Source organism: Hyalella azteca, unplaced genomic scaffold (genome assembly GCF_000764305.2).
Source record: "Hyalella azteca isolate HAZT.00-mixed unplaced genomic scaffold, Hazt_2.0.2 contig15455, whole genome shotgun sequence".
Taxonomy (NCBI): Eukaryota; Metazoa; Arthropoda; class Malacostraca; order Amphipoda; family Hyalellidae; genus Hyalella; species Hyalella azteca.
In genome coordinates, this window is record NW_025945309.1 from 58,705 (window position 1) to 71,724 (window position 13,020).

Here is a 13,020-nt window from a genome sequence, read left to right on the forward strand (position 1 = left end):
TGGAAAATATGTCTTCAACCCTTAAAAAAATAACCCTCTCACATTTATTAAATAGGCCTATAACCCCCAATAAATAGGCCTCATATTCTCAATGAATGGGCCATTAACCCTTAAAAATATTCTTATAACACATATTATAATAGCCCCTATAACACTTGATAAAGCCGCTATGCTCCAGGAACAGGATGATGAACACTAACTTCTTCAGGTACAAGTTTAGCGGTGAAATAAAGTAATTGAAAGAGACGTCGTCAGTCGCTGCCGTGTGTGCTCCCTCGTCAGGTTATTGCAGCACCGAAACAACTAAACGCACAGCGAAATATGACAGACTTTGTCCTAATGTCGATGTGTCTTTGCCACTACATGGGTCATGTTTACAGTATTTGGCACTTTGAGATAATCATATCAGTGCTACGGGCATGAACTCCGTCACTATTTTGATAATATGACGCATTCATTTATCAAGTTTACATCATGGACGCAGGGAATATCATGGAATGGCACAATTCTAACCGATCAATATAACACATTATAATTACGATAACTAAGATACATTTAATCGATATTCATAAACCCAACTAGAACACGCTGTCATAATTTAAGTGGAATAGTATTTTTCCAAAATATATAAAATCTTAATTTAAAAGACAAAGCAACGACTATGGAATTTGAAAAATGCAGAGCCTGAAAGTCGGTGCCGCGTGTTCCGTACGAACTTATTTGTGGTCACTTCATTCAGTGTCGGTTACTCCGTACGTCGCACTCACAATAATGATGCTGGTCTTCGTAGTAACAATAATGTTGCTTTCTTGTATTCAAATGTCAACAAGGACGTTTTTTATACTCCTGGAAAAATAATGTGTCTTTCGCACTCAGAGTACAGAGTCTTGTATCCTGACGAAGTCTTGCACCATTACTTTGCTTAAATCTATAGATCAACAAGAATTTAAAAGCAGTGGAAACGTCAAGTAAGTTCAATATATCTTCATTTAAAACATTTCAGCGCTTATGTTGCAAGGTCTTAATAAATACAGAGACGAGCCAGCACTGTGACTCCTCAATATTTCACTGTCATCCTCGTAATTTCAAAATCCCACATAGTGTAGAGATAATTTTTAATATATACTAAATTTTTTAGAAAATGTAATGAAGTTATTGCAAAGTCCAAGCCGCCACCATCTGCGACTTCAGTTAAGATTAATGAATTATCATCGATAATATAAATTTAATCATTAGTAATAATTAACTTGTCTAGAGATAAAACTACTGCTACCGCTGGTTCGTGCATAAATCTCATCATGCTGATTTGCCGCACAAAATCTATTCAGATCACAAAAGATTCGCTTTACTGCAGGAGTTGACCTCAGCGGCGTACGCACAAACAAGCATCGGAGCGGAGGGAAGGTGCGGCCCAACGAGCAGTTTTTAAGAAGGACGATAAATGGATAATTATTTTTTGTGACCCACGGCACAAACACGGGCACCCACACGACACAAACCTGGCACGCACAGTGCCCCCACATATGTCATGGTTTATGCACGTTAGCACGTACAAACTCACGTCTTGCACGGCTAAAAATACAGGGTTTCAAAAGTCGTGGAAGAGAGCAGTAAGTAGCAATCTTATATAGCTGCATTAAGGCGAGTAATATAGACTTTACCAGCAGGAATCTTTTCGAAGCGACCTCGATAAGAAGTGAACGTCATTTCACGTTTCAATTAGCATTGCGTCGTTCACTCCCTTCTTCCCCAGGAGCTCTTCTTCCAGATGGCACTTTCACAGGCTGGACTTGAGCAAAGGGCGCAGGTATTTGTTGAAGGCGTCCGGCACGTCCTGCTGGTTCAGTGGAGACTTCAGGGCTTCTTCGTACAGCCTGTCAGAAAACGTGGCACATTTTTATAAAATACTGAAATATGATTAGATAAAACAGCCCGGCTTATAAATAATGAGGCTTTTTCTTAAGATGTATGCAAAACTTAAGGGGAGCGTCTACCCTAAAATTGAAAATTTTTACTTTTTCGGTTTTCATACTAATTTTAAAGCTGACTTTCTGCCCTATCCAACGGTACCACTGCCATCTCTCTACGTTGATTTATGATTTCACGACATTTCATGAAAGGGGGACGGGTGGGGGAGTTCTTTAAGTAATTAGATAGGAACTAATTAGCTGAATTTCCGAAAACTTTACGAAAAATGCTCCCACACCCGCAAAAATTAGAAATTCAAAAAACGGCTAAGTCGTTTTATAGATAGAGATTTTACGCATCGAATGATATGTGTCTCGATGTCGTAGCTTGAAAATCCTAGGAGGAGATAGATTTCAAAAGTACCCCCTTTTTTGACCGTTTTCTATGAATTTCACGTTTTCTTTATTTTTTTCGAAAAATTCACAGGAACAAAATGTGAGTTTTTTTCCATTTTACATATGTGTACCAAGTTTCAGTGTGATCCGTTTGTAAATAGCCGAGATAATTTTTGGGGTAGACGCTCCCCTTAAGGAGATGTGAGTGAAGGAGGCCCCCACTACAGCACCTGTCATAGACCCTGCCGTCTGCGGCCCCCAGCGTGGAGTTGAGGATGCGGTCGTGGATGTCGAAGGAGTCCACGAGGGCGACGGCGTCCTGACGCAGCTCCGTCAGCAGGGCGCGGTACTCCGCCTCCAGCTGGCTGACATCAGCCCCTGACAGCCACCCGTGCTGACGAGTGATCATAATAATTACGGTGAAATAATGGTTCGGAATGATAGTTCGTAGTTATGGATCTAAATAGTTGGTCGTAATGATAGCGCGAATGATGCAAACAAAGAGGGAGAAAATCTCAAGAAAATTAGTAATTGAAAATGGTTGATGTCAACCCTTCGTATACCAACAATAAATCTGGTACCGAGGCAAAATAGAACTTTTTTTTTCAATAAAATTTTGAAATTTATCCATTTTAGAGAAGAAAAACGTTCACAGTGACATATTTCAGGTTCAATACTGAGCAGGAAACCAGAAAACACAAAATCAAAGAAGGTAATTGAAGAATATTTTTGACATACATGACTCGTTACGATAGATGAAGGTACGTTATATACAAATTAATGTATAAGCATCATATATTTAACAATGCAAATAACATTAACCAGGATGGTGTTTAATTAATTGAGCATGATAGGACGGTTGCCTCACCCTGAGCAGGTGGCTGGAGGAGGCGTGGTAGAGCAGGTAGAGGCGGCAGAGCTGCTGCAGCACCAGGGTAGTGCCGGCGCTCAGGCCCTGCAGCTCGTCCACCCCCGCCACGAACTGGCAGCACATGTGCCCTCGGATGTAGCACTGTAATGAGACGTAAGGTGAGGGTGTGAAGGGCGTGGTGAGGGCACGAGGGGCGTGGTGAGAGCACGCCGCCCTCACGGTGGCACTGTGACAACAAGGACTACATGTACACTGACTTTAATGAGAATTTTAAAGCAACTTTGTTGTTGAAAAAAATATCGATTTTTTACCTGAGCGGCGTCCACAAGCGTGAGGGAACAGGCGTCACGCGCTCGGTCAGGCTGCTGTCCTGCAGCCACGCGCCGCTGCAGCTCCTGCTGCGCCTCCTGCAGCAGTGCCACCACCGCCACCCGCCACCCCATCACCAGACCTTTGTGAGGGTAAAGTCAAGCCACAATCAGGGGGTGAAATTTTCACATGAATTATTCTATCTACGTACAGAATATGAGAAATAAATAGGCGAGATCAAGAAGTAGTGTTATCAGATCTCAATAATGCCGAAAATATTCACGGGAAGAAAGTAGGGAAGAAGTAGCCGCACTAGTTATGCTTTCCAATAGAGTATAGAACCGTAATGTTGGACTGACCGTAATTAGTGAGTCTGGCGTGGGAGGGAGCAGTGAGGTCTGGCCGAGGCTCCCTGAGGAACTGCACCGACGGACCCGCTTCCTCGCCAGACTCCAGGCCGTCGCTGTACACCTTCAGGAGGTACCTGGGGCATGGGGCGTCATCACAACACTGGCACCTTCAGGAGGTACCTGGGGCATGGGGCGTCATCACAACACTGGCACCTTCAGGAGGTAACTGGGGCATGGAGCGTCATCACAACACTGACACCTTCAGGAGGTACCTGAAGCATGGGGCGTCATCACAACACCGACACCGCGTAAGAACAAATATGTCCTGGCGACTTGGGCAAGTTGTTGAAATAAACAAGATAGAACCTGAACCATTGATGCGGTGCGATATATAGCGGAGGAGAAGGTTACGTACCTTGCCACCTGCAGCCACATGACGGTGTTCTCGCCCTCGTAAGTCTGTGTGGCGGTGGTGGCAGTGACGATGCGTGGCAGGTTGGAGCTGGCGAGATAACCGTGCCCGCCACACGCCAGCCTGCACACGTCGCAGCCCAGCGAGCAGTCGCTCGCACACGCCGCCTTCAGCCCGCACGACAACACGTGCAGCTAAACACATATCATCGTTAGCAACGAATTGTGATAGCAATGACTCTAAATAATGAAGTCGTGTTATCAGAATATATGCCTGGTAATCTCAGCATAAGAGACATACGATAAGGCAGTTATAACAGCTTGTATACGCCACACATGATGTACAGGTTGTAAGAGACCAACAATAAGGCACATATGCCATCCAGTATGCCACACACGCGGCCTACAGGAGCCACACCTCGGGCAGGAGGGCGAGCTGCGCCTCCTTTGGGCCGTGGGTGACGGAGTTGTAGGTCTCCCAGAGACGCCGCGCCGAGAACGTCACGGCGAACACCGTCGCCAGCTGCGGCAGGAGCTTGTGCTGTTGCGTCTGGTAGTCCAGCACCTGCACCTCCCCCTCTCTGTTGAAAAATTTACATCCGTTCATTCATTTACCTTAATAGTTTATCCATACAATAGTTTATCGTATCCATTTTATTATTCACTGCTCAAATTTGTAGACTACTAAGCTAATTAAATAAATAAACCACGGAGCTAGTGGAATAAATTTCTGTTTGCTACTATCTCAATAAAATTCCTATCAGAAGGTCGATTTGAATGTTACTTTCAGCAGCTGTAAACGCAATGATCACTAAATATCATGTGAATACATAATTCTCAACGATTCTACGGCAAAACATTAATTGATGTGGAAAATTTTTTCATTTAAATACGGAAGAGAAAGATATAAACACGCACCCTGGCACCAGCTCTGACTGTCTGCGGACGGCGGAGTATCTCGTTGCTATGGTGACGGCTCGCTGCAGTTGGCGCCCCGCGTCGAAACAGATGGCGACCCGCACGAACACCATCGTGCCGTACGTGAGCTTGCTGCTCGCAGGCTGCACGTACTCTCCGGACTGGAGGAAAGGGCAAGACAATACACATGCCTGATGCTTGAGGTAAGAGTGTGAACAAAAATGCTTGTTGCAATGTGAACAAAGCTGGAAGAAGCACGAGGAATTTTCTTCTTTTCCGTGGCATTCCTGGATACACGTTGGTTGATATAATTTAATTTCAGATCACACTGGATTCACCACAATTGCCGTAAAATGAATGAATGTAAAATTGTACGTGTTACTGCTGTAAATAGTGTAAATAAATCGACAATAAAATACACACAACAAACTTCTTGGTTCAAACTCGTTCAGTCTTTCAATAGTGACATGAAGTGGCCAATGCATGGTTGTGTTCAGAAGGAAAAAGGTGATTATGTTGAAAGTGACGTACCTTGGTGACCTGCGCGTGCTGCATGAGCATATGCAGGCGAGGGATGCGCACGTGGTGCAGCCTCAAGAAGCCGTTGTCTTGACTGTTCGTGCCGAGCCGGGGCCCGATCTCCCCCACCGAGATGCCTGGCAAACACACATACAGAAATAAGATATTTCTTTCCAAGAAACACAGATTATTTCTAAGAAACACAGATTATAATTCATAAGAAACACAGATTATTTATAAGAAGCACTAAGATTCTTTTTACAACACACAGAGATCGTAACCGAGCAGTTATGATCTCTGTGTTGTATTCTTAAAATAGGAGTTAGCTACTCTATGTAGAGGTAAATGATAGGTTTTTTGCGGGTTATGTAGAGGTGACAAAAAAGTGAACAAAATTCATTGTATGTCAATAATGATAGTTGGTAAAGAGATAACACGTACGGTATGTTAAATTTGCTATCAAGGGTAAGTTTAGGCCACGACTGCCTGGGCGTGTCTACAGGTGGGGCCACTGGCACGGCAATAAGCCCACCTGGCAGGGAGGCGTGCGTGTCCAGGTCCCGGAGCTGCACAATGAAGGCGTGAGGTCCCCAACACTTGCCCTCTGTGTACAGCTGGGCCATCACCACAGCGTGGTTAGCTGTCTTCCCCACTGTTGATTTCATGTGCATGAATATAGGTATTTAACAAGTATAATATACTGATGTATATTTCATCTAGAAATGTCTCTAGATGATCCCTGTATTGTCCGATTTTGTCCAAAACTCGCCATGCTAATCAAACTTTGTGGTAGACAGTCAAATCATCATTGCCAAAGATGTCTGAAATTTGAGTGTTTTTGATGTACATTTTATTTATTTAAATGAAAAAGTAATTAATATCAATAAAGTCTATGTTTGAAATGATCATATAGCTGAAGCAATCTCACATCCTCCAGGCCACCACTTGATGGAGGTTATAGTAGGAGAGTGCAGAACAAACTCTTCAGAGTCAGGATCGTACGTTGCAGTGGTCTCCAGCCCGCGTAAGAATGACCCATGTCCCAACTCTGTCTGTAAAAAAACAATATATTTAATAGACTGATTATTTACCTCTCAAAATTGTTTTCACTAATTTTAGCACAGTAAAATTAGTCATAAAAATGTGAAAAGTTCAAGACTTTAACTTCACCTGAAGCTTAATCTGAGCTTCAACATAAGGTAGCATTCAACATTTTGTACCAGTATATAGGTATGTATCAGCTCTGATTAGGTCATGTAGGCCTGCAGAAAACGCCTAACTACCAGGTCATTTTGCTGATTTGGACCAGAATTTTCACAGTCAATTGCTGGTCTCAAACGTCCTACTGGCTGCTTGGTGATTATAATCCCTTGCCATTAAAGCATTTCAATATTATAACAGTACTAGCTAGCACTCCAAAATGGTCAAGCTATAACTGACAGAAATGTTTCTTACCTGAGCATATGTACCAATTATTTGGCCAGCCCAGGCTCTACCAATCCAATATGCCATCTGTTCCTGTGATGCCTGGCTGATGAGGGCAGGCAGGAACATAACATAGTGGAGAGCAAGCGGGTTCCCATCCTTTGTGATGGCAGATCCCAAGCCATTGCCCATAAGCATCCTGAAAAGGAATAGCAGAGAATAATACCTTCAAATTCATACAAGTTTGAAAAAAATAGCAATGATGGTGTAAGAATGAATAAGTTCAACCAGTTATATGATATGCTTGGGGAATAAATTTGTTGAAATGATCATCTTGTTCAAATAAACTATCCTGAAAAAAAAAACAAAAAATTTAGTTTTGACTTGATCTCAATATTTATAATGAAGGCAAATAGGTAAAGCTTTGCAATAACAATTTAATTTTGTGGCTTAATGATCCAAAACAAAAAAAAGGCAGATAAATTCAATTCTGAACAAAAATTTGCTGACAAGTGACTCAGGCTGGAAAACAAGCTGACCTGTCTAAAAAAAGCAAACAAAAATGTGCCTGGGCAGTCAATAAAAAAATTGGTGGAAATGTGACATTTAAATATTTGAATAGACTACTATCACTGAAGAAATGGTGCAGATGTTAGGTTATAGATCAAATTTTTTGTGATTGCAGGTAATCCAGGTATAGATACGATTCTTTATATAGCTTATTCCCAATATTCTAGTATGTAAAGTGTGCTGGATAATGTTGCTTCTAACACACATCATGCACAACACACCTAACTCCCTCCATTTGCCCAGCAATGTTCTGGACGGTGGGGTCGTTGAGGAAACACTGCACCATAGCACAGGACTTCCTGAGCTCATTGCTGTACCGCTCGCTGTGGCTCAGGTAGTCCGGAGGAATGTCATCATCAAACAGAGGATTATTTAGGAAATATTCCTCTGTAAAAGAAATAATGGAAGATTGTTCACTTTCTTTAGCTTTTTCATTAGTTGAATGAGATTTGAAACAAATTTAGAAATGTTTAAGAGAACTGTCAGTAAAATCCAAAATATTCATTTAATTAAAAATTGTCATTTCAACAATATTAAAGCCAGCTACTTACCCAATTTGTGCCTTAGCTTTGTATTTTCAGAACCATTGTCCAGGAAATGAGTGATCTCCTCAGGAATAAATCTGAAAAATGAAACTTTCATATCAATAATGGATAAAGGGAACTAAGGAGTGAATATTCAGCTTTATAATGTACATAAGACTTAACATATTAGTAGTAACTTAGCCATAGCATGTATGTAGGTACTACATTTAACTTTCAGGCTCAGCTTTGCAGCTTCTCACTGAATCTGCATTTTGAACTGAATATTTGGGCCTTATTTTCCTAAATTGCAAGTAAAAATCATCATTTTATAATTTTCATGACCACCACTATTTTATTATATCACTGAAAAAATATGGCACTTTTCCAAGTTTTTACAAAAGAAATTAGGAAAAGGGGACAAAGGGCCATAGGAATAGGAAAAGACTTAAAGTTGACACACACATAGGCATTTCAGCGATTCAGCCACATTCTTAGGTGGCTTCTGCAAAAATTTCCAGTTTACGTTCAAAGAGTAGGTACCTAGTATTGCCACACAATGTACATATTTATTGCAAAGCTCTTTAAACTCTTCTTATTAGCAATAAATTTCTAGTTCAATATTGTTTGAAAAATCTATCATTTACTCAGAGGCTGGCACTTGATTAAGTTTACCAGTGGCAAATCAAGTACCTAGAGTAGAAATCCTAATTGGAAAATTAAGCAGCAGCCACCAGACTACCAGTGTATTGGACAGAAATGCCCATGAATCTGGCCAAGTTCTTCTGATTTTAAAACTTTTTCCCAATTTCTTCAGTGAAAAATTAGAAAAAAGGCATATTTTTACTGCAGATTTTCAAAAATCACTCCTAAAAAATAATTTTAACTCCCAATTCTGGGAAAATTCTGTCCAATATCCCAAGTTTTGTAGCTATTAGTATTAGCCTATTAGGTTTACCATTTAGGTCTACAATGATGAATGACTGAATGACATTAAATTTAGGACAACATTTGAGACTAATAACAAGAGGCAATAGTATTAGTATAGTAGGTATCTGAATATGATGATAGTATAGTACGCTAGTAGTATCTGAATCATATTTATATCATTAAATATTCAGCAGACAGCTCACAGCACTGACAGCAGGTCATTAAAATTACCATTAGTTAGATAATAGATTGAATAAAAATACAGCAAAAGTCAGAAATCTCTTCATGGCTCATCCACTCATGGCCTCAAATATGATCAACCTAAACTATACCTAGTCTCTACTCTTTAGACTTTAGAGGCTAGGTAAGGTACTGTAGGTGATCAATTAGGCTAACACAACAATTCTTATTAATTTAGTTAAAACAATTTTCAGAATTATTGCTCATAAAAGGATGGAAATGGAATCAATGACCATTAATGTAGCCACATGGGTCGATCACCCTGCTGTCATATTATTTATTTTTTTTTTTTGCCGTAGATGATTGCAGAAGTGTAAGTCACTCAATTAATCAATTATACTCATACTATAGTCTCCATTTCTTACCTGCAATGAGCTCGTTCTTTCAATAAGTCAGGATTGCATACATTTTCAGCCGCGGGTTTCATCTTGAAGGCAAAGAATTGAAACTCTTCTAGTCCCAATATCCTAGTATCAACTTACTCAACTGCAAATGTATACCATTTCCATTTACAATTTTTCCTGCCCGACAGTTTCACCGCCCGTACGCAACAGCTGTCACACCGTCACACGTCAAGGTCGACCTCAGTTTCCAAAACACGGTTTCGATCAGCTGATTGGTGTAGTCATGTAGTGTAGTGCATGCGAGCAAAATCATGTTGTGTTCTTCGTGTTGGATAAAATATTTCGAATTTTGTAGTTTATTATTATGAATTTTATATTATATTTAAAAACCAAACTTTTGAATTATTTATTACATTTTGTGCAGCTATGCTATTTATTTCACTTTGTACAGCTTCCACGATTAGTACGTTGTAAATGAATTATTTAAATTTTAATTTTCAGCTATGAGCGGGAAATTGAGGGAAGTTATTGCATTACACAATGCAAATGGAATTATAAAAGTTTTCATATTTTCTTCGATTTCGACTCTTCGACAATTCTACGGACCCGTCTGCGAACTCGCTAGCGGACTTGCGCAACTGGGACACTCATAATTCCTTCAATACTTAACGGATCTGTATGAATTTTGGAATGTGAGTATTAATTATCTATACGCTGCCGCAGGAATTATTACAGATTTTTACATGATTTATTACCTAACCTAACCTAACCTAACCTAACCTAATAATAAGTCATGTAAAAATCTGTAATAATTCATGCGGCAGCGTATCGATAATTAATACTCACATTCCAAAATTCGAGCAGATCCGTTAATTATTGAAGGAATTATGAGTGTCCCAATTGCTTAAAAAATACGTTTATTGGTTTTAATTAAAAAAAATTCATGTAAAAATCTGTAATAATTCCTGCGGCAGCGTATCGATAATTAATATTAATATTCCAAAATTCATACAGATCCGTTAAGTATTGGAGGAATTATGAGTGTCCCAATTGCTTAAAAAATACGTTGACTGGTTTTAATTAAAAAAATAATTCATGTAAAAATTTGTAATAATTCCTGCGGCAGCGTATCGATAATTAATACTCACATTCCAAAATTCATAGGTGCGCGAGTCCGCTGGTTAGTTCGCAGGCGGGTCCGTAGAATTGTCGATTGAGTTCAATTTTGTATCAGGAATAATACAATACTAATATTATATTATTATGAGTTCAACCTACTATGATATTTGCTTTAATATTTGACAAGAGATTAGGCTGAAAATGAATCATTTACATTTTCTTTTTCGATTAAATATCATTAAAAAATAGAAGATAATGAAGTACTATTTCCAAATATGGTACGCCTATTTTGCCTTAACCATAGATTACATAGGCCATTAGGCCCATTACTTCCAATTAATCACGAATGTCACCGGAGGCTGAACTACGCTCGTACAATTAATTGATTTGAAATCAATTAAACTTATAATTTAGCCCAACAATTAACTCAACCTCAAATGTTATGTTAAAAATATGCTTGTGAAATTGGTGGTTGTGGCTGCTGGTAGCTAAGCCATAATAATAAATAATTGCTGTTCCAGCGTATATTAGGTCGTAGGCCCATCGCCGATTGTTAACATCGCAGAACATTCACAGCTTGTTGCGGTCTCGAACACGCAACTCGCTGCTCAACTTTTGCGGTGCTTAACCGCCCGGCCTCCTCGTCTATTCTGACCAGAAACTGGCACACAGAGCTGGGATAGAGCCCGCATCTCTCTGCTTCAATTCTGTTACTCTGAACTGTAACCACTGGACCAATCTGCCAGTTACTTTGCAAATGAGAGCCACTTGTCCCTTGGTAATTTGTACATCAAGTTGCCTGCACAAATGACTGTCGGAAAATATTGGTGTGTAAGATAAACTGTACCTGGCTGAGGTACATAATTGCAGACCAATTTCGACGAAAAAAAATTCAACTTTCGGTTGTTCATAATACTTGGGGGCATGAGTTGCAAAGTGCCATCCCTTTTAGTAAGGTAAAGTTGTGATGTAAATTCATTGCCATGTGCATCATCTAGTAATCATTACAAGTATTGCATTTTTTTACGGCGGAGATCTGAATGACCAGCCAATTATAGCCCAAGTTGCATCATGCAACCGAAAACTGTGAATGCCCAATCGACGTCAAATGGAAGTCAACTGTCAATACCCAAGAGACGTCTAATGGAAGTCAACTGTCAATACCCAAGCGACGTCAAATGGAAGTCAACTGTCACCCAAGAGACGTCTAATGGAAGTCAACTGTCAATACCCAAGAGACGTCAAATGGAAGTCAACTGTCAATACCCAAGAGACGTCTAATGGAAGTCAACTGTCAATACCCAAGAGACGTCAAATGGAAGTCAACTGTCAATACCCATGAGACGTCATATGGATGTCAACTGTCAATAGGGTGGCTCAGTGGTTGAAGTTCAGAGTACCACAATTGGAGCAGAGAGGTGTGGGTTCGATCCCAGCTCTGTGCGCCAGTTTCTGGTCAGAATCGGCAAGGAGGCCGAGCGGTTAAGCAAAGAAAATTTGAAGCAGTGAGTTGCGAGTTCAAGCCCGCAATATGCTGTGAATGCTCTGCAACGTTAAGAATCGGCGACAGGCCTACGGTCTAATAGAAGCTGAAACAGCTATATTAATACCCAAACGACGTCAAATGGAAGTCAACTGTCAATAGCCAAGCGACGTCAAATGGAAGTCAACTGTCAATACCAAGTGACGTCAAGTAATAGTCAACTGTGAATGCCCAAGTGGCGGCATGTTTTCGCCACCGGTCAATACGACAATACCCAAGTGTCGTCAAGTGGTAATATAACTCACAACACATTTGTAAAACTGTTGTTTTGCAGTAGATTTGAAACCAGCTTCAACCACTCAAGTGCAAATAGTATGCGTTGATTGGTAATTTTTGTTTCAATTTTTCTATGCATAAATTAAAATTGATACATGTTGTAGCTTGAGTTATTAAGTTAACCAGCACCAAACCTTTTACTGACTGCCACCTCACTATTTAGTCACAACCCTTCACACAATTGCTATGCAATCGGAGCTGACGTGTTTTTTGTGGTTCCTCGCAGCAGAATGCAAGACTTTCACGTATTCGCAGAGACTTCTATAAAATTTACGCTGTTTATCCGGTATGAACATTTCATCTAAATAATTAAAATTTTTATTTGCAATAATTCTTGGACGATGCGCAAAAATGGGAAGAAAACAAACAAA

At 40.2% G+C, this 13,020-nt stretch overlaps 1 protein-coding gene across 1 annotated transcript; it reads right to left on the reverse strand.

Moving 5' to 3' along the window:
* Nucleotides 1–1,144: 1,144 nt before the first annotated feature.
* Nucleotides 1,145–9,954, reverse strand: LOC108681008 (probable peroxisomal acyl-coenzyme A oxidase 1). Its single transcript, XM_018169944.2, has 15 exons — nucleotides 9,733–9,954; nucleotides 8,228–8,298; nucleotides 7,898–8,063; nucleotides 7,137–7,305; nucleotides 6,610–6,733; nucleotides 6,214–6,333; nucleotides 5,694–5,818; nucleotides 5,163–5,323; nucleotides 4,663–4,825; nucleotides 4,249–4,439; nucleotides 3,843–3,967; nucleotides 3,486–3,625; nucleotides 3,172–3,315; nucleotides 2,534–2,697; nucleotides 1,145–1,874 (listed from the first exon to the last, which is right to left on the reverse strand). The coding sequence occupies exons 1-15, from the start codon at nucleotides 9,792–9,794 to the stop codon at nucleotides 1,778–1,780; spliced, it is 2,022 nt and encodes a 673-aa protein (XP_018025433.1). The 5' UTR covers nucleotides 9,795–9,954; the 3' UTR covers nucleotides 1,145–1,777.
* Between the last annotated feature and the right edge of the window lie 3,066 nt (nucleotides 9,955–13,020).

Bases quoted from the DNA above. Each gene is read 5' to 3' on its own strand.
- LOC108681008 (XM_018169944.2), bottom strand. From the start codon at position 9,794: ATGAAACCCGCGGCTGAAAATGTATGCAATCCTGACTTATTGAAAGAA. The intron at 8,299-9,732 runs GTAAGAAATGGA...TTCATTTTTCAG, and splicing joins AAAGAACGAGCTCATTGCAG to ATTTATTCCTGAGGAGATCA. The intron at 5,819-6,213 runs GTGGGCTTATTG...TGTGTTTGCCAG, and splicing joins CACGCACGCCTCCCTGCCAG to GCATCTCGGTGGGGGAGATC.